The 27,002-nt window shown below is 39.5% G+C and overlaps 1 protein-coding gene across 4 annotated transcripts in view; it reads left to right on the forward strand.

Annotated features, from left to right (window-relative positions):
• Positions 1-27,002, forward strand: part of SHROOM4 (shroom family member 4) — a 291,392-nt gene that overhangs the window by 239,630 nt on the left and 24,760 nt on the right. For all 4 annotated transcript variants that reach the window (XR_009547655.1, XM_060183567.1, XM_060183566.1 and 1 more), the window contains one exon: positions 1,291-1,352. Coding sequence is in view for 3 of the 4 variants with exons in the window: in XM_060183567.1 (XP_060039550.1) it covers positions 1,291-1,352 (62 nt within the window). In the remaining variant the exon portion in view is untranslated. The remainder of the gene's footprint in view (positions 1-1,290; positions 1,353-27,002) is intronic.

The raw sequence follows: 27,002 nt of genomic DNA on the forward strand, positions 1-27,002 counted from the left end.
TGGTCTGAGCATTGAGTTGCTAGATAGAGGGTGCTAGATTAAAAATTATGGTTGGGATCCTATCAAAGCTAAATTTGTATTACATTTGGAGCTTGAATAGGAAGGCATGGACATTTTATTTATTTATTTATTTATTTATTTATTTATTTATTTATTACAAAAGACCCTTTTTAATGTTTTGGCCTAGCAGAAGAATTATTTATACAAATGCCTTAAAGGGAAAAAAAAACAATGAAACTACTCTTTTTCTTTTCATTTTTATTTTTTAAGGTAGTGACAGGATGAGTGGTGGCACAACTTGGTTGAGTGCTCACATCACAATGCAGAAGGACCCAGGTTCAAGCCCCTGGTTGCCACCTGCAGGGGGATAGCTTTGTTAGTGGTGAAACAGGGTTGCATGTGTCTCTTGGTCTCTCTCCCTCTCTCTCATCCCCTTCCTTCTCGATTTATAACTGGCTCTATCAAATAAATAAGTAAAGGTAAGGGAGAGAGAGAGAGAGAGAGAGAGAGAGAGAGAGAGAGAGAGAGAGAGAATACCAAAGCTTCTTTCAATTAAGTAGGGGCCAGGTCTGACCCTGGGGCATACACATGGCAAAACAACATATTAACCAAGTGAGCAATTTCACCGACCCAAGAATCTACTCTTACAATATGAGATTGTGTTCCCCCACAAAAAAAACAACACACTTCAGCCCCTGGCAGTGAAAATGGGAGACAGACAAAAGGGCCCCCATAGTGCGGAGTTACACTGGCATGTATGCTAGCCATGTCTGCCTCACTCTGGAAAAGGATTGCTACAGCAGGAGCACTGGGGCTTAACCCCCTGCCCCCACCCCCTCAAGGGTTAGGGCTTTCAAAAAGATGCTTTCTGTGTTGGAAGCAACAAAAGGAATGAGCAGGTTCACCTGGCAGAACAAACAGAAAGACCTCCTTTGCAAGAGCCAGAGCAAACAGCAAACATGCTAAACTGGTTTTTAACGTGATTCAGGAAGGGAGCAGAGAAAGAAAGAGAGGTGAACACAGTTTCTAAACCACACTGTCCAGGTCCCTGAGCACCCTCTTGGTCTCTGTAACACCTTCCACTCCCACCTCACCTCTTGGCAGTTTAGCTGGCAGCCACCTGGCAGAAAGGCAGATCTCCAAGGCACATATGTGAGAGAGTCAAAACAACCAAGCAGGTAACGTTGTGAGTACCGGACTCCTGACCTCTTCATATTTTTTGAGACCATCTCCATACCTGACTCCTCCGAGCTCTCTTAATTTATCAGATTTTTTTTTTTTTGCTTGCAGGAATTTCCTGGGGACAAATGGCAACCAATAACAGGAAACAGGAAGACCAGCCAGTCAGGGAGGTAAGTGACTGCTGGTGGGGGTTGGGGGGGTGAGGGTGGGTAATGAAGTATTGGGACAGGGTAGGTGGACTTTAAATGCTACAGAGAATCACAGGCTTGGAAGTAATAGAAGTTTTTAATCAGAAAAGTCATACAATGCAGGATTGGGAATATAGCATAATGATTATGCAAAATACTCTTCATGCCTGAGACTCTGAGGTCCTGGGTTCCTAGCACCACCATAAGCCAGAGCTGAGCAGTGTTCTGATCTCTCCCTGTATATCTCTATCTCCCTCTCTCATTAAAATAAAATATTTGTTAAAAGAAAGTTACACTGGGAGTCAGGCGGTAGCGCAGCAGCGGGTTAAACGCATGTGGCACAAAGCACAAGGACCAGAGTAAGGATCCTGGTTGGAGCTCCCGGCTCCCCACCTGCAGGGGAGTTGCTTCCAAGGTAGTGAAGCAGGTCTGCAGGTGTCTATCTTTCTCTCCCCCCTCTGTCTTCCTCTCTCTCTCCATTTCTCTCTGTCCTGTCCAATAACAACGACAACAATAACTATAATAAAACAAGGGCAAGAAAAGGGAATAAATAAATACATATTATTAAAAAAAGAATGAAGTTTAAAAAAGAAAGTTACACTATAAGTGTGCTGCTTTGGACAATGTGGCATCATTTTTAGTATCGACAGTTTGAATGGAGACCAGTGAGGGGTAATATTCTAGGCAAGAAAGAGCGTGGGGAAGGTGGAGGAGCACAGTAAAAATGATAGATGAACATGTGTGATATATTGGTGAAAGATGTTTGTTCATTGTGAAAACAATATTATAGGAAATTAAAAACAGAAGAAAAAGTAGCCTTGTTCCTATCACCCGAGTGCCTTGATTGTTTTAATTTCCCTGCCAACTTTCATCTATAGGTCTAGAGACTTGGGGGAACATACTTATAATAGCTATGCAGATGCAATTTTGAGTGTCCTGATTTTTTTTTTTGTTTGCTTGTTTCTATTGAGTATTACTTGGTCAACAATTTGTTATGTTACTACACAGGCTTTCTCAGTAACCATAAATTTTAATGGCTGCATAATATTTCACCAGCTTAATTGTGTCCTAATTTGTTTAATCATTCCCAAATTGTTGGAAAATTAGGTTATTTCCAATTCTTTGCTTTTATGAAGTACTGCTGTAGGGAAAAAAAAACATAGCTATAACTTTTTTCTCATTTTGAATTATCTCATTAAAAACAATTACCCAGAGTTGGGATTATTAGTGGAAATGATATGAACATTCTTACTGTTCTTGACAAGTCTTACCAAGCTGCTTTCCAAGGAAGCATTTTACTCTCTTGTTAGCAGTATATGAGGATATCCATTTTTCCTCCAAACCTTGCCATCAGAGAAATTTTTTTCTTTATCTAATATAACAGGTATAAATGGTACCTATTATCATCTTAATTCACTTAGGCTATTCTAGTTTGAACAGTTCTCATGTTTGTTTAACAATTGTGCTGTTTCTCATGTCAATTGTCCAGATCATTTACTCACAAAGATATGACACCTTTGGAGGGAAAAGTAGAAAGAATTTGATGGTTGGAATTTGAGAAAGAAAGGAACTAGTAAAAAAAAATGACTGGGTCAAAGTGATTTGTAAGAAGTGATTGGGTCAACCAGAGCATCACCACAGAAGAGAAGGAAAAAGCTGCTACTAGCTTTGACAGTTTGGAATCACAAGTGAGCCTTCAAGTAAGCAGACTTTGTAAAGTGGGTGGTCTGTAAGTGGCAAGGTCAAAAAGAAAGAGAAAAAAGAATGATTGTAGCTTTCCCTATGAATTCACTTATTCAGTGAGTTTTGGTCAATATACAATGCTGTTATACAGTCACCACCACAATCCAATTTTAGAATCTGTCCATCTCTGTAAACTAAATAAATAAATTCCTTGTGTCCATTTGCATTCATTTACTACTCCTACCTTCTTATTGTAATATATATATATATATATATATATATATATAATCTCAGAGAGAGAGAGAGAGAAAGAGATAGAGACAAGCCAGAGCACTGCTCAGCTCTGGAATATTGTAGTGTGGGGGAATAAACCTCGGGAGTTGGGCAGTAGCACAGCAGGTTAAGCACATGGACAGGCATAATGATCCTGGTTTGAGCCCCGGGCTCCCCACCTGCAGGGGAGTCACTTCACAGGCAGTGAAGCACATCTGCAGGTGTCTCTCTTTCTCTCTCCCTCTCTGTCTTCCCCTCCTCTCTCCATTTCTCTCTGTCCTATCCAACAACAATGACATCAGTAACAACAACAATAATAACTGCAACAACAATAAAAAAGGACAACCAAATGGAAAATAAATATTAAATTTTTTTGAAATTACCTGAATCCTCAGAGCCTCAGGCATGAATGTCTTTTGCAGAACCATTATGCTGTCTCCTGAGCCCCCTAGATTGGTCTTTAAGCAACCACTAATCTACTTAAAAAAACTTTTTTAGATTTATTTTAAAATCTTTGAAAAAAACTTTATTTAATTAAATAGGGCAGAAAGAAATTTAGAGGGAAGGGGGATAGAGAGGGGGAGAAAAGCGTCTGGGCGGTGGCAAACCTGGTTAAGCACACATAGTACTCTGCAGAAAGACCAGCACGAGAACCCAGGTTCAACCCCCCCCAGCTCCCCACCTGCAGCACAATGCTTCACAAGCAATGAATCAGGTTCCCCTCCCCTCTCAATTTCTCTCTGTCTTATCAAATAAAATGGGGGCAAAAAAAAAGAAAAAAAATGACTGCCAGGAGAAGTGGATTCGTAGTGCCAGCACAGAGCCCTGAACGGAAAGGAAAGGACAAAAAAGAGAGGGAGAGACAAAGATACACCGGCAGCATTGCTCCACCACTTGTGAAGCTTTCCCACTGTAGATGGGAACCAAGGGCTTGAATCTGGGTCCTTGAACCCGGGTTCTTGCACATGGTAATGTGTGCACTCAACCAGATGTGCCACCACCTTTCCCTTACTAATCTACATTTTATCCTGATGGATTTATATCAGGACAGAACAGAATAAGGGATACTATATACGGACTTCTGTGTCTGAGTTTTTTCCCCCTCTTGGCAAGGCTTCATGCATTCTCTAGTATGTATCACTATTTCACTCCTTTTTTTTCCAAATAATATTTCATTGTGTAGCTATATCATATATTTTTTTATTTACCCAGAAGTAGGTGTTTGGGTTGTTTCCCTTTTTAGCTATTTACTGTGAATAATCCTGCCATGATCATTCATGTATAAGTTCCTGTGTGAATGTATGTTTTCATTTTTCCTGGGTGTATATTTAGGAGTTGAGTCTCTGAGCCATATGGTAACTTTATTGACTTTCTGAAGAACTTGTTAAGCTATTTTCCAAAGTGACTATACCATTTTACATTTCCACCAACAGCACAGGAGGGTTCCCATTTCTTTTAATTAATATTAATACAAAAATCATGTGTTGAGTGGTCTGGGAGGTGGCACAGTGGATAAAGCATTGGACACTCAAGCATGAGGTCCTGAGTTCGATCCCCAGCAGCACAAGTGCCAGGGTGATGTCTGGTTCTTTCTCTCCTATCCCTCTCATAAATAAATTTAAAAACATTTTTTAAACATCATGTGTTGATATATGATTTGAAAAAAAAAATTTTTTAATAAGGGTGTTATTTAAACAGACATTTAAACACTAAAAATGTTTTGAGAGGAAGGTGACCAGGGAACCAAAAAAAAAAAAAAAAAAGGAGTAAAGTGGTACAGTGGTTTAACTACAGGCTTTAGGTTAGTGGTTCTCAGAATGTGGTATTAGGCTCAGCATCCTTCACACCACCTAAGACCTTGTTAGAAATGTATACTCTTGTGGTCTGGGAGGTGGTGCAGTGGATAAAGCATTGGACTCTCAAGCATGGGGTCCCAGGTTCAATCCCCAGCAGCACATGTGCCAGATGATGTCTGCTTCTTTCTTTCTCTCCTCCTGTCTTTCTCATTAATAAATAAATAAAATTAAAAAAAAGAAATGTACACTCTCAGGAGCTGGGACGTATCACAGCAGATTAAGGGCACATGATGCAAAACACAAGGACCAGTAAAAGGATTCCATTTGAAGCCCCCGGCCCAACCACCTGCAAGGGGTTTACCTCACAAGCAGGGAAGCAGGTCTGCAGTTGTCCATCTTTCTCTCCCCCACCCCACCCCCTGTCTTCCTCTCCTCTCTGGATTTCTCTGTCTTATCCAAAAGCAGCAGTAGCAATAATAATAACAACAATAGCAACAAGTGCAATGGAAAAAATGGCCTCCAAGAGAAGTGGATTTGTAGTGCAGGCGCCGAGCCCCAGCAAAAACCCTGGAAGCAGTAAATAAATAAATAAATAAATAAATACCCCCCCCCACACACACACACACCCCTGACTCAGAAACCAGAAATGGGTGTGTCCTGGTGATCTCTTGTCTTAACAAGCTCTCCAAGCAATTCAGATGCAAATGCACTATGAGAACTGCTGGTTTAAAGGAAGGCTTGATCAGGGAAAGTGGTTTAAGATGGAACACAGAAAGGAGAAATTACTGGAAACGGGAAAAGTATAAAGGCTAAAGCTAGAATTGACAGATCTTAGATGATGATTTTAGGGAAAACAAAAAGGTCTATGAAAGGTCAAGGGCAGAGATGACATTTAAGAAAAGAGATCCTGATGGGGTTCCCACTAATCTTCTACCCCTCCCACATACACATACATTTCTACCTTGTTCTTATGTCATTTCTGCCACAACTTGAATGATGGGTGTAGGTGGGAAAATCAAATTTATATTCTTAAGTTAAGAAGCCTGGAAGCCTATAATGGATTTTTAATTCCAGGCAGTTGCACTCTTGGTTGTCTCCCTCCACTGCTATTTGGTTTTTGTGCAGAGAAAGCAAACACATTTTAATATCAGCAGGAGGGAAAGTGGGTGAGTAGATCTGCTGGAATAAATAAAGCTACATAAATGTAATGATAAAAGCCAGAAGTTATTTTCTGGATGATCACTTTTGGTTTGCTTTATCTATGATTGCCTTCTGTGATCCTTTCCATATTTTCACTTTGCACAGAGCTTTAGAATATGCAGTGCATTTATGTGTACATAGTTGACAGTTAATCTTCACAACACCCTCTAAAGTTAAGCCTTACATTCCCCATTCAACTGATAAGTGCAAGACTCAGGAAAAGTATTTGTATACTGTTATTAATAATAACGACTAAGAGTTTCATAGCAGACACTTACTGAGGTATTGTGTGTGACTTGGCTGCAAGCATCTCACAGGAATTCTTTTATTACTCATCATGCCATCAGAAGCTAGTTTGACAAATGAGGAAGCCAACTCACAGACAGATTAAAATCACTAACCTGGCGCCAGGTGGTGGCACACCTGGTAGAGTACAAATGTTACAATGCGCAAAGACCCAGGTTCAAGCCCTGGTTTCCCATCTGTAGCGGGGGAAGCATCCTGGGCTGTAAAGTTGTGCTGTAGGTGTCTCTCTTTCTCTCTCCCTAACTCCCTTCTCTCTTGATTTTTCTCTCTGTCTGTCTAATAAGTAAATAAAATAATAAAACTCCTAACACATGGTCAGACAGGCAGCAGAGTCCAGAGCCCATCATTTCTGAGGTTGTAAGTAAGTATATGATAAAATCCTGCCCAGGCTTCCCTTTGTCACACCATGTCCACACACATTATAGAATGTATGGAAACATTTCCAATTTATAAGTGAGTGAATGCAAGTGGGTAATTCCAAATTGAACCTCATTTCCTTGGGAAGACTCAGGTTTTGAGGAAGGTTTGACCACCTAGGAAGATTACAGCTTTGAGAGGCATGGAAAGATTTGTCAAAAGCATAACAAAAGAGAATTTAAACACGTAGGTATTGATTTAATCCTGGGCACAGAAAACTTAACCAAGGAAAGTTATAAATTTCTGATAGGAGAAACAAAGACATGACTATATAGCTAAATTTTCTTTTTTTAATAGCTTATTTTTATTCAGTTTTTTATCATTTTACTGGGGGGTTAGTGGTTTACAGCATAGTTGTTGACACATGAGTGTAGTCCCTTCCTCCACCCCATGCTAGGCATCTAAAGATGAAATATAGTGGTGATTGCAGTACACCTAAGTTAAAATATAAATGTAATATACTCCTGATTAGAGTCACTGTGAGGGCTGGGAAGACAGCATAATGGTAATGCAAACAGACTCTCCTGTCTGAGGCTCTAAGGTCCCAGGTTTAATTCTCAGCTCCACCATAAGCCAGAGCTGTGCAGTGATCTGGTCTTTCTCTCTGTGTCTTTCTCTGTCTCACTCTCTCTCAGTAAAAAAAAATATATATATATATATTTTTATATATATATATATATATATATATATTTTTTTTTTTAAAGAAGAGTCACTGTGGGATATTTTTATAAAACTTGCCAAGATTTTAAAAGAGCTATTTGTTTATTTTTAATGATTGACAGAGAGACAGAGACAGAGAGAGAAAGAGAGACCAGAGCACTACTTGGCTTTGGCTTATGGTAATACTGGAGATTGAAACCTCAGTCCCCTGAGCCTTAGGCATGCTAGTCTGGTGGACTACCATTTCATTTCACTGTCTCCCCTGGCCCAAAATTTTGTCAGATTCATAGTGGAAAAAATAAGTGGATAGGAGCAGACAAAATAGCTCAAGTGGATAGCATGCTGCTTTGCCATGTGCATAACCCAGGTTTGAGCCCAACCCTCAGCACTTTGAATGAATCTTCTGTACTGTGAGATCTCTCTCTCTCTCTCTCTCTCTCTCTCTCTCTCTCTCTGACTCCGACTCTCTCTTCCCCTCTGTCTCTTGAAAATTTGTATAGCAAAGAATACATTTATTTAGAAAGGTGACAATGAGACTGGAAAAAATAGCTCACCAGATAGTTACTTTCCTGGCACCATGTAGGAAGTATTATGATGGTACTGGGGGAGTTTTAAACTTGTACTTGTGCAAGGCATAGCCACACCAATAAATAAATAATTGATGACAGACTTACCTGACCAGATTTTAAAATCTGCCATAAAGTCACCATTATCAACCCCCCCTCCTTTTCCTCTCTACTTACCCCCTCAATTTCTCTGTCTGAAAGAAAAAGAGGATGGATGGAAGGAAGGGATGAAGGGGGGGGGAGAGAGAGAGAGAAGAGGTCACTATGAGTGGTGGGTTCGTCATGGAGGCACTGAGCCCCAGTGATAACACTGGTGGCAATACAAAACAAACATGTGCACAAAACTGTAAAACAAAACAAAACCATATGATAGTGGATTGAAAAATTATCAGTGAAGTTAAAAGAGAAAAATTATAGGAAAAACCACAGTGCTATTCTGTCAAAGAATATGCGACAGGGGAGCTAGTTCAATGCATTCCTGAGGTCCCAGGTCCCAGCACCATCATATGCTAAAGGTGAATTGTGTCCTGGCTTCTCTTTCATTAAACAAACAAACAAACATTTCTTCCTCCCTCCCTCCCTCCTTCCCTTCCCTTCCCTTCCCTTCCCTTCCCTTCCCTTCCCTTCCCTTCCCTTCCCTTCCCTTCCCTTCCCTTCCCTTCCCTTCCCTTCCCTTCCCTTCCCTTCCCTTCCCTTCCCTTCCCTTCCCTTCCCTTCCTTCCTTCCTTCCTTCCTTCCTTCCTTCCTTCCTTCCTTCCTTCCTCTGATAGAAGTTGAGAAGGAAGGGGAGAAAAAGGGAGCATGACAGATATTTGCAGCACTGCTCCACTGCTCCTGAAACTTTGCCCCCTGCAGGTGTGGACTAGGGACTTGAACCAAGGTCCTTGTGCATGGTAATGTATGTTACTACTAGGTGTGCCACGTCCCAGCCCCTTAAGTAAGCACATCTTTAAAACAGAGGAGAGAGCATACTGATTATACAAAAAACTTTTAAAAACCTGTTGTAAAGTCAGTTATCAAAACCACTCTCATCAGCACCACCATCAGAACTGAGCAATGCTTTGATCTCTCGATCTCTGTATATCTTTAATTAAAAATAAATATAGTATTTTTAAAAGAAAAGAAAAATCCTGAACTCAGGAAAGCAACTCTAGTTTCTTTAATCCATTTTGGGGATTTGAAGTATTAGTACGGAGAATAATGACCTTAGATCCATAGCACATATACTCTGTAGTAAATACAGAAATCAGACCAGCAGGGTAACATATTGACTCCAGTTATGGCTAGAAGATAAATTTGTTTCTGTTTAAGGGAGGATATAATCAGAGACAAGATGGATGATTTCAAATAAATAAGAATTGGAAGGGGGAACCTTTGTATTGCAAAATGTAATAAAGAGAAAGTAACCAATAGAGTGGGGGAAATGTCTTGGGTCAGCATCACTTTTAACATTTGATTGTCCAAAACACATAAAGTATGGATATAGAAGGTCTGCTTTCAGATTCACCTTCATAAAAGGGCAGGGAAATTGAGCAGGCAATCTACACACATGGAAATAAAGGCAGTAAAATGACCACATGGAAAAAGTATAACCTCTTTAGTAATTGCATAAATGCAAATAGAAACAACTTCAAGGTATCATAACCTGCTTATTAAATTATAAACAATTGAAGGAAATGACAGATAGAAATTATAGAACTCTGTCTTGGCAAGACTGTGAAGAAATAATATGTTTCTGGGAGCAGTATTAATTGGTTCAGTTTTCCTAGAGGACCATCAGAAACACATGACAAGAGTTAACAGACTGGTGATTCATACTCTTTGACTCAGCATGCCCCAAGGTACTAACCTAAAAAGGGAAAAAAAATTTTTGCTTAAAGAAGCTCACAGCAGTGCTTGCTATTTATAACTACAGAATCAGTTTGTCAATTCACTACGTCATTATCAGGAGATATATTATATCCTTTAACAGCCACAGATATGCAAAGATTGAGTCTTACACAGAAATTGGTATTTATGATATATTAACAACAAAAAAATATTAGATTAAATCTAAATCATATGCTGCATCTTATAGTAGCCATACACAAAGAAAATTCAAAAAGATGTCTGGGGAAATAGAATAGTTGGAATTGAATGTACATGGTGCATGTTAAGTACATGTTAATTTGCTAAAATTAATAATGACAGTCTGAAGAAGTGATAACCCATATTGGTTTTACATAGGTCTAGGTAGTTAAACATCAAGGACCTTGGATAAGCTCCCATACAAAGGGCAGTATCACTGACCAGATAGGCTTGATCTCATTGTTAGCTAGAATTTGGCTCGCTAGAAGTCCCCCCCCCCCCATTAACTAACACATATACTCATCAAACTCTATGAGAACTTTGACATCATAGACCCCCACCAGTAACTATTTTGTTATCTGTGTGTCTATCTGGTGATCTGATGATAGCTCAGAATCATCACTTCTTTTTTTTTATTTAAGAAAGGAGACATTAACAAAACCATAGGATAAGAGGGGTACAGTTCCACACAATTCCCACCACCCGATCTCCATATCCCATCCCCTCCCCTGATAGCTTTCCCATTCTCTATCCCTCTGGGAGTATGGGCCCAGGGTTGTTGTGGGTTGCAGAAGTTGGAAGGTCTGGCTTCTGTAATTGCTTCCCCGCTGTACATGGGCATTGACTGGTCAATCCATACTCCCAGTCTGCCTCTCTCTTTCCCTTGTAGGGTGGGTCTCTGGGGAAGTGGAGCTCCAGTACACATTAGTGGGGTCGTCTGTCCAGGGAAGTCTGGTCGGCATCGTACGGGCATCTGGAACCTGGTAGCTGAAAAGAGAGTTAACATACAAAGCCAAACAAATTGTTGAACAACCATGGACCCAAAGACAGAATCATCACTTTTTAAAACAGTTTCCACTTCATTCCCTCACCACCAGTAGTCTGTACTTCAGTGTCATTCTTCACAAAGAACATTTTCTGTCTGTCATGGTTACTGCACATGTAGATCTTGATAACAAATCGAGACCCATAAGAACACAGTGAGATATCAGTGGCCAGTGATTGACTAGATGCCCCACTTTGCTAGGCAGTTTGCTGTACAACCCAGTACTCTTCCCAGTAGTGACCTTTCCTCCATCTTTAGGGTCACTTGCTAAGGGTTAAAACTTCAAATACATGCATGGACAATCAATACTGTATTAATAATTGTCATTAATAACCAGGCACTCAGAATGCCTTACAAAATATTCAAAGGAGCACCACCATCGCCTTTATCACTTGGGCATTAATTCTTTTTTTTTTTTTATTGTTGTTGTTGATGTCATCCTTGTTAGATAGGACAGAGAGAAATGGAGAGAGGAGGGGAAGACAGAGGGGGAGAGAAAGATAGACAACAGCAGACCTGCTTCACCGCCTGTGAAGCGACTCCCCTGCAGGTGAGGAGCTAGGGGCTCGAACTGGGATCCTTATGCCGGGCCTTGCACTTCACGCCACGTGCACTTAACCCATTGCATTACCGTCCAACTCCTGGGCATTAATTCTATTCCTTTGGATTCTTGGTCTTTGAAATTTGGCACATTAATATTTGATATACACAAGGATTTGGATAAATAAAGCTTGTTCTCTCTTCCTTGTCCATCTGTTGATTGACCATGATGGGAGCACATCATTTCCTTAAATATCATTATTATTCCTTAGATTATTGAATTAGAACTTTTAGATCTTATAAACTTTCATTCTATTTGTATTATAGGTAGTAGGTATGTATGTAATTAAAACACATTTTGTTTTGAGTTATTTCTTCCCACTGGAGCTCTGTGATTATAGGATGATTCCATGACTCCCAGTTACCCCCCCTTTTGTTTTCTTTCCTATTTTTACTTTTTCTTATACATATATGGAGAAATGGAGAGGGAGATGGAATGGGAGAAAGAGACACATAAAGCATTGCTCCACTCAATGCTCATGAAGCATCCCTTTTGCAGGTAGGGACCTGGTGATCGAACCTGGGTCTTAGCACATAGTAACATGTGCTCTATAAGGTGTACCACCACCTGGCCCCTTGAAAGGTTTTTTTCTTAATGACTCTGCAGCTCTTAAGATAATATGATGAGTTTTGGGAACCTGGTATATACTAATTGATAAGAGAAGTGGATCCTTATATATGATCCTGAACCAACTATCATCACTTGGGAAATTGCTAGATATTACTCCTCACCCACCCCAGACCTACAAAATCAGAAATTCTGATGGGAGGGCCTTATATTTTAATAATTCCTCCAAGTGATCTTAATGAAGATTCAAATTTCAGAACCACTTGATATTAGAGAATACAGCCTTAGAAAACTCGGCCATGTTGACCCTCAACAAAATTATTTATTTTTATTTTTATTTATTTATTATTGGGTAGAGACAGAGAGAAATTAAGAGGGAGGGAAGATAGAGAGGAAGAAAGACAGAGAGACATCTGCAGCCCTGCTTCGTAACTTGTGAAGCTTTCCCCCTGCAAGTGGGGACCAAGAGATTGAACCTGGGCCCTTGTGTTCTGTCATGTGTGCGCTTAAACGGGTGCACCACTACTTGGTCACAACAAAATTCCTGATCTGGATATCAGCCCCTTCTAGCTATTTAGCAATGTTATACATAAGCCCACAATGTCTTCATGAAGTTTCTTGAGTCAGTTATGAGAAAACTGGGGAGTCAGTATGTTATGTTGGTTAAAGAATGGGCATTGAAGTCAGAAGGACTCTAGTTCTTTTTTTTTAATAAGTGTTTTGTTAATTTATTTATTTATTCCCTTTTGTTGTCCTTGTTGTTTTATTGTTGTAGTTACTGATGTCGTCATTGTTGGATAGGACAGAGAGAAATGGAGACAGGAGGGAAAGACAAAGAGGGGGAGAGAAAGACAGACACCTGCAGACCTGCTTCACCGCCTGTGAAGCTACTCCCCTGCAGGTGGGGAGCCGGGGGCTCGAACCGGGATCCTTAAGCCGGTCCTTGTGCTTGGCACCACCTGCGCTTAAACCACTGAGCTACTGCCGGGGTCCCAGGACTCTAGTTCTAACCTTCTCTTGGCCACTTATTATTTTTCTTTTAAAAAATATTTTATTTATTTATTATTGAATAGAGACAGAGAGAAACTGAGAGGGGAGAGGAGATAGAGAGTCAAAGAGACAGAACAACACCTGCAGCTATATACTTCACCACTTGAGAAACTTCCTCCCTGCAGGTGGGAACCAGGGGCTTGAACCTGGGTCCTTGTGCACTTAACCAGGTGTGCCACCGCCTGGTCTCACTTATTCTTTTTCTATTCACTCAGTTGTTTAACATCTTTGAGTCTTGTTTACAATTTGAGGAAGAGAATGCTCATAATGGAAGACTGCCTTGAAAGTTGAGTGAGGTCAAGCCTGCCATGTATGTATAGCCCAAGCCCAATATTTGTAACACAGTATATATACTCAGAAAAAAAACATTACCTTTCCTTAGAACCATGTTTACTATACTATATAGAGCCCCCAGAGGAGTAAAGAAACTTCAAGTTTTGGCCACAGGAGGGAGGGAACAAAGTTTCACCCAAAACAACCCTAGTTAAGTAAGAACTTACTCCTGTCTCTACAAAGGTAACTACACAAACCAGCCTCTTAGGGCAAATTCTGCCATTTTTATTTGTTGTTGTTAGATTAGTTTCTTACTTTTTTAAAATTAACTTTGTTTATTTATTTTTGTGAAAGATAGATAGACCAAAACATTGCTCAGCTCTGGTTTATGGTGGTGTTGGGGATTGAATCTGAGGCCTTTGGTGTCTCGGGCATGAAAGTCTTTTTTTCATAATCATTATGCTATCTCCCAAGCCCAGTTGTTTTTTACCTGAGGTTCTGTGAACCTGGAAGTAAAGAAGAGCGGCAACAACAAGTTCCCTCGGTCCTTTGGTCTCTCCCTGTGTAGCCTTCTTGTGTCTGACTTCCTGGATTGAAAATATTTCCTTCATCATTAACCTGGGAGTGGCTATTTCTCTTGGAGTGTTCTTATCTTTTGGCGGGGAAGGAAAGGGAAAGGGGAGAGGGGCTGGACCAGTACAAGCATGTTGCTGAGGTCCTGGAATGCCAAGCTATTGTAGTTAGTTTAAAAAAATCTAAGTTTCAAACAAGAAAATTTCAAAAGGGTGGAGGAGGTTGGCGGAGGGAGTCTGTTCAGTCTCTGCAAATATTGAGTTTCATTTTCAGTTAGGATTAAGCAAAATAAAAAAAGAAAGAAAGAAAGAAAAAGACTTGAACAGAAGGGAGAAATCTACTCGTCAGAAGAAAAGGCAACCTGTGCCAAGAGGCAAAGAAAAGAACAGTCCAGAACTTGGCAGGCAAGGTGCTTTTTGTTTTGAGGTTTAGTCTTTCTGGTATCAACAAACCCTTTCTCATACTTTAGTCACTAAGTTTCCTCTCTTTTCTTCAACAAGGAGCTAAAGTCTTTGTGAACACCTAGGGATAAACATGGCGAAAGTGCTTCCCCAATCCCCCCTCCCCCAACCAGCAGTACTTGCTTTAGTGGTATCCTTCCTAAGTGTCGGATAAGGCAAATTCTAGTCCGTACGTTACTGCCTCCTACTGGTTAGAAAGGTGATCTGCACTTTCCTTCAGGATCCTCACCAGTCAACTGACAGTGATGAATATCATTTCATTTTTTTTTTCTATCTTTCTTTCTTTGTCTGTACTACTCCATCAGTTCTGGTGGCATTTTTAAAAAATTTTTTATTATCACTATTTATTGGATAGAGATAGCCAGAAATCAAGAGTATAGGGAGAGATAGAGAGGGAAAGAGATACCTGCAGCCCTGCTTCACCACTCACAGAGCTTTTTCCCATGCAACTGAGGACTGGGGTTCAAACCTGATCCTTTCACATTGTAATATGCATTAAACAAGGTACACTACCACCACCCAGCCCTTTTTTTTAACCAGAGCACTGCTCAGCTCTGACTTATGGTGGTGTGGAGGATTGACCCTAGGAAGTTGGAGCTCCCGGCCTGAGAGTCTATTTGTATAAACATTATGCTGTCTTCCCTGCCCTATTTTTAATATTCTTGTAAATATTTAATTACTGTGCAGGGGTAGAGAGCATAATGGTTATGTAGAGTCTCTCATGCCTGAGATTCAAAGTCCCAGGTTCAATCTCCTGCACCATCATAAGCCAGAGCTGAGCAGTACTTTGGACAAAAAAAAAGAAGAAAAGAAAAAAGAAATACATATATATATATATATATATATATATATAATTATTTATTTGAAGAGACAGAATATGTGTGAGATAGAAACACAGAGAAGAAAAAGAGGGAGCTAGAACCAAGAGTATATAGTTCTGATACCATGTGATCTTGTAAAAAACTATGAATCTCAAATTAAAACATGGCTTGAGAAAAAAGAAATATATATATAGTTCTGGCACATGAGTACCAGAGATGAGGCCCAGTGTCTCCGATATTTATTTATTCCCTTTTGTTGCCCTTGTTGTTTTATTGTTGTAATTATTATTGTTGTCATCATTGTTGGATAGGACAGAGAGAAGTGGAGAGAGTAGGGGAAGACAGGGGGAGAGAAAGGTAGATACCTGCAGACCTGCTTCACCTCTTGTGAAGCAACCACCCTACAGGTGGGGAGCTGGGGGATCGAACCGGCATCCTTATGCCAGTCCTTGCTCTTTGCGTCACATGTGCTTAACCCGCTGCACTACTGCTCAACTCCCCACTGAACTCTAAATTTAAAGGTATCTTTTATTTTATCTCCTTTTGCTAGTATCAATAGATAAGAAGAATGAGTGAATGAGTCTAGGATTAAAGTCCTTGATTATCTAAGACTTCCTGGATAGGTAGCTGTGTGCCTGAACTGGGACATCAGAAGTCTCCTGGCTATTGAGCAGAGTGGAATATTAACTGGGAGTCAGCTTCCTGGATGGAGAACATAGAGCAAGGCAAAAACATTCACCAGTGAAAGTTGTACAGTGCACAACTTGTACAGCTATCTGCAGTGGCCCTGAGGAAAGGAGTTCATTCTATCAGTAAATATAGTTCTGTCATTCATTATTCACTTTCTTTGTACCCAGCATTATTTCTAGGTCCTTTTTTACATAGCATTAATCCTCATAGCAGTTTTGTAAGACAAAGATTTGCTGGGAGTTGAGATCATGTAAAAATCTTGCTCAAAGCCATGCAGATTTTGAGCTATACACTCAGCTTTTTCACTGTTACTGGAATTCTGACCCAAGTCTCTGACACTGTGTTCTTTCTACTTTGCTATGTTGCCTTTTTTGTGTTCAGGCTAGGGGAAGGGAAAGAATAATAAATTTCGTTTCTATCCTGGAGCACAGGGTTCTTTCACAACAAGAGAACTTTGGCCCAACTGGTGTCTTTAAAGATGTTGATGACATCACCTGAATTTTGTAAGCTTTATATTAGATATATAGGTGAGTAAAAGGAAGAGTCAAGGAGATCAGGAGTAGATAACATGACGGTTTTGCAAACAAACCCTCATCTCTGAGGCTCCAAATTCAATTCCTTGGATCACCATAAGCCAAAGCTGAGTAAAGCTCTGGTTAAAAAAAAAGTCAGGGACAAATAGAATTGTGTGGTGGTGGTGGTGATGGTGGTGGAGGGTGAGTTGGGTTGGACAAGATATAAAATATAAAGATTCTGGAAGAAATAACTCATATCGCAAACTTCTACCCCCTAGACCCCCATCCCTACTTCATACTAAATCCCAGTTTCTGGGGTATGGACCTATGAATTGCATCCTTTTTTTTTTTGTCGTTGTTGGATACAAAGAGAAATTGAGAGTGGAGGGGAAGACGGGGGGAGAGACACACAGACACCTGCAGACCTGCTTCACCACTTATGAAGCGACTCCCCTGCAGGTGGGGAGCCAGGGGCTTGGACCGGGTTCCTTTCAACAATTCTTGCACTTTGTACTATGTGCGCTTAACCCGGTGCACTTACTGCCTGCCCCCCAACAAATTTTCATCTTAAACAACTTCTCCAGGTAATTCAGATTAGGAGCTACTTTGATTAAACATTAGTAACAACTGCCCCAGATCAGTGGTTTCCCACTTTTGGGATCACCCATCTCAGATTTGTTTTTTCCTTTGAGCATGCATTTTTAATATCTACTGGTGGTTTATTAATAAATTTTGTCAATGTATTAATGCCCCAATACTTGTTTTTAACTTCAAAAAGTGGTAAAGGTTGGATGAGAATGGTGTCTAGTTCTATGTGTTTGGACTTTGGCATTGCTGCTGTGCTGACTTCTTTGATTTTTCCCTTGGGTTTCTAGGTTCTAGAGCCTAGATAGTATAAATAGTACCGGGACCATCTGTCCCTTGAATATTGGTGAAATTAGCTTAAAACCCTGTGTGTGTGATCTTCTGGAGTCAAATCTATCAATATTGTTTCCTATGAGAACTGGTAAGTTTAGATATTCTCCTTCTGCAATCACTTTTGGGCATTCCCCACCCCACCCGCAGCAAGCCATTATGTTTTCCAATTTGCTTTCATAAAGCAAAATCTGTACTGATTCTTTTCATTTACTCAGTAATTGGTTATTTCTCCATTTCAAAATTTGCATGTGTACGGTTTTAAAAACTCGATCAGCAAGTTTTCTAGCTGCTTCATTGGTTTATGTTATCATTTGAAGAATTAGCCTTTGACTTTAATTATTAATATCATTTGTTTTCTAGTGTATTAGGTTCTGCTAATTTTTTTTCTAATTTGCTTTGGTTTACTTTTGTGCCTCTTTTCCCCTTCTTTTGTTGACTGCTTAATTTGTTCTTTTTTTTTTTCATTGTTATTAGTGACTTAACAGTGTTTGTCAAAATTATAAGTTTTCAAGGGTATAATTCCACACCCACACAGGGTTTATGTAAGTCCCCACAAGTACCCACAGTTCTTATGTATTATAGTAACTATTTAAGGCTGAAAATGTTCCTTTGACCACTTTTTTATTGGTGATTTACAAAATTATAAGATAAAAAGGGTATAATTCCACAATATCCCCACACTCTTTTCTATCTCTCCATCCAGTGGAAACTGCCATAATTCTCCTTATTCACTTCTATGGCCCTGCGTCAATTCCTTTCTTCACCACACCTACTCCTATTACTCCTTTCGGATATCCTTCCTTTTTCCTTTTCCCTCTCAGATAACTTCCTTGGGCATTTTCTAGATTCATTCCCTCTCAATAATGGTATTAAAATAAAGATTCCTTGTCACAGATTCTCCAAGTACCAATGGAATTGGGATTCAGAACCCCTTGGCCTTTGATCACTTCTTTATTTTACTTATTTATTTATTTATAAAAAGGAAATACTGATAAAACCCTAGGATAAGAGAGTACAACTCCACACAATCCCCACCACCAGAACCCATATCCCATCTCCTCCCTTAATAACTTTCCTATTCTTTAACCCTCTGGGAATTTGGACCCAAGGTCATTGTGGGATACAGAAGGTGGAAGGTCTGGCTTCTGTAATTGCTTCTCCACTGAACATGGGTGTTGACAGGTTGATCTATACTCCCAGCCTGCCTCTCTCTTTCCCTAGTGGGGTGGGGTTCATGGGAATCAGAGCTCTAGGACACATTGGTGGGGTTGTCTGTCCAGGGAATACTGGTTGACCTCATGGTAGCATCTAGAACCTGGTGGCTGAAAAGAGAGTTAACATGTAAAACCAAACAAGTTGTTGACTAATCGTGAACCTAAAGGCTGGAATAGTGCAGATGAAGAGTTGGGGGGTTCTCCATTCTGTAGATAGCTAGTAGGCATATTTTAGTTATATTCCAAAGGGCCTGTGGCTATACTAGTTTTTTTTTCTTTAGTCAGCCATTTTCCTCTAGTTTCTAATATTCTAATTATTTTCTAAGTACTACATACTTCCAGATTAAGTATCTTCTTTTACTTTAGTGAAGGACATTTTAGCCTTTTTCTGTTTGCTACATTTTTTTTAATTTCTATTATTAATTTCTAATTGTATTTTTAGTACTGTCATTAGTTACTATGATCTCTACTATCTACATTTTTTGGATAGTTTTTGGATAGTTAACATTTAAAAAATAGTGCTCAATAGCACAGAAGGTGACACAGTGGATAAGGTCCTGAGCATGAGGTCCTTAGCGTTATCCCTAGCATTCCAGATGTCAGTGATGCTCTGGTTTCCTCTCTGTCTCTCTCTCCTTTCCTCTTTATAAATAAATGAATGAATGAGTACATATTTCAAAATAATGTTCTTTGGCCCTTGAAAACAAAGTTATATATATGAAGAAACTTAGGACTGGGGGAAATAGAACCTCTTAGGGTGTCACCTTTCATTCTTGAGGCCCCAGAGGCCACATGTTCAATCCTCAGCACCATTATATGCCAGAGCCTCTTCCTTCCCTCTCTCATTATACAAAAAATATCAAAAATTAATGTCATTGATCCTCAATATTCTAGGGCAACTTTTTCTAGAAATATGGAGGGGAGGGAAGAGAGAGGGAAGGAGCTAAAGAAGGAGAGAGAGGTAGGTAGGGAGGGAGGGAGAGAGAGAGAGAGAGAGAGAGAGAGAGAGAGAGAGAGAGGAAGAAGAGGAGGAGGAGGAGGAGGAGAGAGACCACAGCATTGAAGCTTCCTTCAGTGATGTGTAGAGTAGACTCAAACCTATGTCACAGGGGCCCAGGTGGTGGCACACCTGGTTGAGTGCCCACATTGCAATGCTCAAGGACCCAAGTTCAAGCCCCTGGTCCCTACCTGCAGGGGGGAAAGCTTCACAAGGTGTCTCTCTGACTCTTTCCCTCTCTATCTTCCCCTCCCCTCTATATTTCTCTCTGTCTCTATCTAATAACAATAAAAATATTAAAAAAAACATTGGTGACACCCATGGCAAAGCAATGCACTATCAAAGAGAGCTATTTTGCCAGCCCTATATTATATTTTTACTGTAATATCTTTTATCAACTGAAAGTCACACATTGTTGTTTCTGATTATTTCTATCTTTGAATTCCTTATAGATTTTTCTTTATGGATTCTGATGCTATTATTAGATGCATAAATATTCAGCATGGTTAGTTTCTTATATCTTCTAATCATTCATATTATAGTGCCCTTTTTGTCTTGTTTATTGTCTTCTATCTTCAATTCATCTGTTTTATGATCTCCTCGCCTTTCTCTTTATACAACAAATGTTTACTGAGTGTCTGTGGTATATCAAGCATTAGGTACTAGATAATTGACACACATATAGGATTCCCTATGCTTGTGGAGCTTACATTTTAGTTAGAGTAGAACACAAATAAGTAAAAATAGGCATGTGTGATAAAATATCAGATGAAAAATGTATGCTCTGGGGAGAAATAAAGCATCCGAAACAATAGTTGAGAATAACTCATTTCTATTTTAAGCAAGGTGGTCAGGAAAGGCCACTCCGCTTTTAAAGCATTTGTCTTTCTGAGGGAAAGATGCTAGGTGAAACAGTTTGCACACAAGGGATTGTTATAATCTTAAGGAGTTATAAGTGGGTAAAGGGTCAAATGAGAAGATGGTAGTAATATGCAGATATGAATCTCTGATCCAAGTAAATGAAAAACTAGGTAAGCTGTGAGATTGAAGATGAGGGGAGTGAGGAAATTTCCTTTTCTGTTTTGTCTGTGCTTGGCTACCAATATGTGTATTATAATTTTTAAGGATACATTCTCAGTCTTCAGTGCTGTTGAATGAATATTCTAGATAATGAGTTAATTGAACTGCTGGAAAGTCCCATCACTGAGCAGTACTTAGCATGCTGTTGATTGCTTCCAGGCTACAGCAGGAAGTCAAGTTGGCAGGCTTAAAGGGCTTAACTCTTTACACTCTGACACCTACAAGATATGTTTCAACCATGGTCACTCTTCATTTCAGAAGTTTAGATTTTCAGTGGTCCAGGAGGTGGCACAGTGGATAAAGCATTAGACTTTCAAGCATGAGGTCCTGAGTTCAGTCCCCGGCAGCACACATATCAGAATGATGTCTGGTTCATTCTATCTCTCCTCCTTTCTTTCCCATTAATAAATCAATAAGTAAAATACTTTTTAAAAAGTTAATATTTTTATACTGACTTAAATAAGGCTAGTTTACTTTCTTTTCCTTGAATATTTTAATTTATTATTCACAAAGTGAGAATAATATTTCTCCCCAAGAGTGACAGTCTTTTCAATTCTTAATTGGTTTAATAAAATAAGTACACCATATATACACACATAACACATACATATACGATTTATACATCCATTTCTACACACATATGCCCTTAACTCTTGAATAAAGAATTTATCTTTGGTATGTATGTATGGTGTATCTCCAAATAAAACTGCTTGTTACTATCTGAAATGCATTAAATAATCTTTATCTCCTTGTGGAAGCTTTTCTATATATGATGCTTTTCTAGGCAGTTGGTTGTATTTCTGGGCTTTCCATTCTGTTCTGTTAATCAGTAACAAGCAGTTTTAATTATAATTACTTGATAATATGCCTAATTCCTTATCCTCCCCCACTTCTTCCATAGCAAAGTATTTTTCCCTTTTATTTGATTGGGCAAAGAGAAATAGAGGTGATGGTGGAGAAAGAGAGGGAGAGAGAAAGAGAGATACTTGCAGCACTGTTTCACCCATCCTGAAGCTTCTCCCCTGGAGGCTTGAACCCAGATCCTTGTGCGTGATAACATGTGCACTAAACTGGGTGTGCCAGCACCTGGCTCCTCAAAATCTTTGTTTGGTTTTTTTTTTTTTTTTTTTTTTTTAGTATTATATCTTGCCTTGTTTTACTAGTTAAACAAAAATCCTATAGTTAAAAAATGCTAATTGAAACAGACTACACATGCCTGCAAGAAATTTCTAGGTCCTAGACACCAACAACCCGTCTATCTGAACAGGGGAAATTGGTCTACTTTCTCAGGTCTCTACTGCAGGTTAGCCACAGCGGATTGACAGCTTCTAGGAAAACCCTTGGACTAATTTTGGGTCTCTGTTACAGTACTACCTGATTGGGCACATACAATAAGTGGCAAAATCCATGCCCTACCCATACTATCTCCTCCTCTGTAAAATAATCTAGGGGTCCTTGCTGAAGCTCCACTGAAGTTATTCCCCCAACATTCTGCTCTAGACCCTAACCACCACTCTACTGTTGCTGTAGGAAGATGCTATAGTGTCAGGTTGCATCGTGGGGGAGAGAGAAGAGACCTGGAATTTGTGGCGGGAAATCTTTATTCACGCAAATCTTTATTCACGTGGCTGCCTCAGAGTTGGGTGAGAGCACAACCGTTCGGGCCACGTGGAGCTAGCAAAATGGCCGTCTCAGCTATGCGCAGCAGCCCTTCTCTGGGTCTCCAAAGAGGGGAAAAAGGCAAGAGAGAGAAAGGCAGAAGCAGGAGGGCTTTTATGGGAGAAATTCCGGGATTGGCCGGGAAAAGGGGTGGAGAGAGGCAAAAGGCATGCTGGGAAGGTGGAAGCTCCAAGCAACTGTAGTAATACCCTGAGGGGATAACGTGGTGGTGGAGGAGTCACTTTAAAACAAGGCAGAAGATTAATATGTAAATAATAATACTCGCATAGAAATATGGTAGTTTGTGGGTCCTGCCTAACTCAACCATATCTGTACAATATCCCAACACTATAGAACCATCTTCAACTCTACTGCAGCCTCACTTTGGATAGCTTATCTCTGCAAGATGCATATTTGGACCTTTCTTGAGCCTGTATCTTAGTCTCACCCTCATAACCATTTGCACCTAGTGGCAAACTTTAGACCCTAGTCTCCATACGTCTGTAACTACACATTGAAGGGGGAACTGGTAGCCCCCTCTAGGGCCCAGTGACTAGCCTCAACCCAGGAGAAGTGAGCAACCTCCCCTTGAACTCCAGCTGCTATAACCTGCTTCTGTGGATTCCATACACAATTAGAGAGATCATCTAGAGATCCCTACAACCTCAGCCCTAAATACTTGTAGTACCTCACCCCCATCTCCAGCCCCATTTGCTTCCTCTAAGCTCACAAGAATTTACACATTACACCAACTGTAACAGCTTCATGTTTACTGACTCTGCACACTAACTGAGCCAGGCTATCTGTTGGGTCATAAATAAATTTAGGACTTTTGAAATAATACCAAGCATCTTTGCAAATCACAGAAGGATTACAGAGATTCAACCATTTGGAAAGTTAACAAACTGTTACTGAGTGAATAGCTATTGGGTAAGAGGGAGATTTAAAAATTCATGGAAACAAATGACAATGAAGAAACAAGCTGTCAGACTCTGTGGGACACAGCAAAGCAATACTAAAGAAACTTCATAGCTAGACAGTCCTGAACCAGGAACCATGATAAAACTGAACTAGACAATCAAACCCCCACACTTGAAAGAAAGAATGAGAGAGGAAAAACCCCAAAGTTAGCATAAAGAAAAAAAATAATTAAAATTAGAGCAGGAATGAATAACATTGAAAAAAATTAAACAAAAGATCGTGGAACTAAAAACTGTTTATGCAAGAAGTTAAAGAAAGCTGATGGGAGCTAGTGGTGGTATACCTGGTAGAGTATACACACTTCACCATGCACAGAGATCTGAGTTCAAGCCCCACCTCCCAACCCCAACTGCAAGTGAGAAAATCCATGAGTGGTGAAGCAGTAATGTGTCTCTCTTTCTATCCTCTTCTTTTTCTCCCTCCTCCTTTGCAATTTATCTCTGCCTCTATCAAAAAAAAAAAAAAAAAAGAAAAAAGAAAAAGGTAAGGAAAGTAATGGCTGCACAGAGTAGTGGATTTTTCAAGCAGACACTGAATCCCAGCAATAACCTTCATGGCAACAAAAAAAAAAAAAAAAAAAAAAAAGGAAGAAAGTTGCTAAGCCCTTAGCCAGATCCCCTAAGGATTAAAAAGAGGAATATAACACTTAGGGGACTGCAAATATTATTATTGTTATTACTATGTTACTATGAGCAACTTTATGTCACTAAGCTGGAGAATCTAGAAGAGAAGGATAAGTTCTCACATTCATTCGACTTTCTAAGATTGAATCAGAAGGAAATAGAAAGCATGGAAATTACAAGCAAGGAAATTGAAACAATAATTACAAGTCCTGCCCCCCCCAAAAAAATGCAGGACCAGATAATTTTACCAACAAATGATACCAAACCTTTAAGGTGACCTGTCTTCCTCAAGTAATTCCAAAAAATGTGAAGATAAGGAAGGGAATTCTCCTAAACGTTCTATCAAGCCAATGTTAATACCAAAACCTGACACATTTAAGAAAAAAAAAAAAAAGATAACAGGCCAGCGTCCCTCATGAGCACTGATGTAAAGATTCTTAACAAAATTGGTGTATTTCACCAAAGTAAAAAGACTCTGGGGTGGCGGGGGAGGGTTCAAGTCCTGGAACATGATGGCAGGGGAGGACCTAGTGGGGGTTGTATTGTTATGTGGAAATGTTACACATGTACAAACTATTGTATTTTACTGTCAGCAGTAAACCATTAATCCACCAGTAAAGAAATTTTAAAAAAGATTCTTAACAGATCTTTGGAAGCTCAATTCAACATTACATTGCATTAAAAGGACTGTACTTCAGGGGGCCGGGCAGTACCACAGCAGGTTAAGCGCATATGGTATGAAGCCCAGAGACCGGACCAGTGTAAGGATACCAGTTGGAGGCCCTGGTTCCCCCACCTGCAGGAGAGTCACTTCACAAGCAGTGAAGCAGGTCTGCAGGTGTCTACCTTTCTCTCCCCCTATCCGTCTTCCCCTTCTCTCTTTATTTCTCTCTGTCATATCCAACAACAACAACAAGGGCAACAAATATAAAGAAAATGGCCACAGGAGCAGTGGATTCATAGTGCAGGCACCAAGCCCCAGCGACAACCCTAGAGACAAAAAAAAAATGTGCTTCATGACCAAGTGAGATTTATTCCAGAGACACATGGAGAATTTAATATATGCAAATATTCAATCAATTAACATCATTCACCATACCAACTATAGGAATGCCAAAAAAAACTACATTATTATTTCAGTAGATTCAGAGAAGAAACCTTTCAGGAACTTTCAGTATCTATTTGATAAAGTTTCTAAATAGTGGGTTTAGAAGAAACATTTCCTGCTTCATATAGTCCATACACCACACAGCCAGTGGCCCATGTTATATTTTATGGTGAGAAAGTGAGACCTTTTCCTCTAAGGTCAGGAACAAGACAAAAATTTCCACTTTCATAATTATTATTCAGCATAGTCCTAAAAATTCTAGCCATTGTAATTAGGCAAGAAAAATAATGTGGATCCAAATTAGAAAAGAAGAAATAAAACTCACTATTTGCATATACCATGATAGTATATACAGAAAATCCTAAAGAATCCAGTAAAAACCTCTTATAAATATTAGTAAATTGGGAGTCGGGCAGTAGCACAGCGGGTTAAGCACACATGGTGGGCAAACGCTAGAAGAAGAAGAAGCGCACGTGGTGCAAAGTGCAAGGACTGGCATAAGAATCCAGGTTTGAGCCCCCGGCTCCCCACCTGCAGGGGAGTCGCTTCACAGGTGGTGAAGTAGGTCTGCAGGTGTCTATCTTTCTCTCCCCCTCTCTGTCTTCCCCTCATCTTTCCATTTCTTTCTGTCATATCCAACAGTGATGACATCAACAACAACAACAACAATGAAAAAACAACAAGAGCAACAAAAGGGAAAATTAAAATATATATATTAGTAAATCAAGGGAGCTGGGCAGTGGCACACTCAGTGAAGCACACTCATAACCACGTGTAAGGACCTGGATTCGAGCCCCCATGTCCCAGCTTCAGGAGCAAGTTCTTCACAAGTGGTGAAGCAGGTTTGCGGGTGTCTTATCTTTTACCTCTCAATCTCCCCCTCTCATCTCAATTTATTTCTGTCCTATCAAGTCAGATAGAAAGAAAAATAAATGGCCTCTAGGAGTGGTGGATTCATAGTGCTGGCACCAAACCCAGCTATAACCCTAGTGGCAAAAAAGTACATATATATATATATATATATATATATATATATATATATATATATATGTGTGTGTGTGTGTAATTCAGTGTAGTAATTCATGTGGCAGTTTCCAGAATTAATGCACAAAAATTAGTGGCATTCCTCTATGTAAACAGTGAACTACAAGACATAGTAAATTCCATTTGCAATAGCATCAGAAAGAACTTGTTATCTAAGAAATAAATTGAACAAAGGAGTTAGAAGATGTTTGCAATTGAAAGCTATAAATTACTTACTAAAAGAAATAAAAGACACAATGTATTGGAAAGATATTCCATATTTGTGAATTGGAAAAATTCACATCATTAAATTACCATTTTACCCAAAGCAATACACAGTACAATTCCTATCAAAATTCCAATGAATTCCTTTGAAATAATAGAGTAAATACTATAGAAGTTTATGTGGAGCCACAAAAAATAATAATTGCCAAAGCAAATTTGTGGGGGAAAAAAAGAACAAAAATGAAGGCATTATGCTTTTGGACTTCAAACTGTATTACAGTGTTATATCAAAACTGTATGACACTAGAATAAAATAGATACTCAGATCAATTAAATAAAAATGAGATCACAGAAATAAACCTTCATACATAGGAACAGCTAACATAGGACAAAATTATCTAGAGCATAAAATGGAAAAAGGAAAATACTTTCAGTAATGTTGGGGAAATTGAGTGGCTA

The sequence above is a fragment of the Erinaceus europaeus genome, chromosome X (genome assembly GCF_950295315.1).
Source record: "Erinaceus europaeus chromosome X, mEriEur2.1, whole genome shotgun sequence".
NCBI classification, from domain to species: Eukaryota; Metazoa; Chordata; class Mammalia; order Eulipotyphla; family Erinaceidae; genus Erinaceus; species Erinaceus europaeus.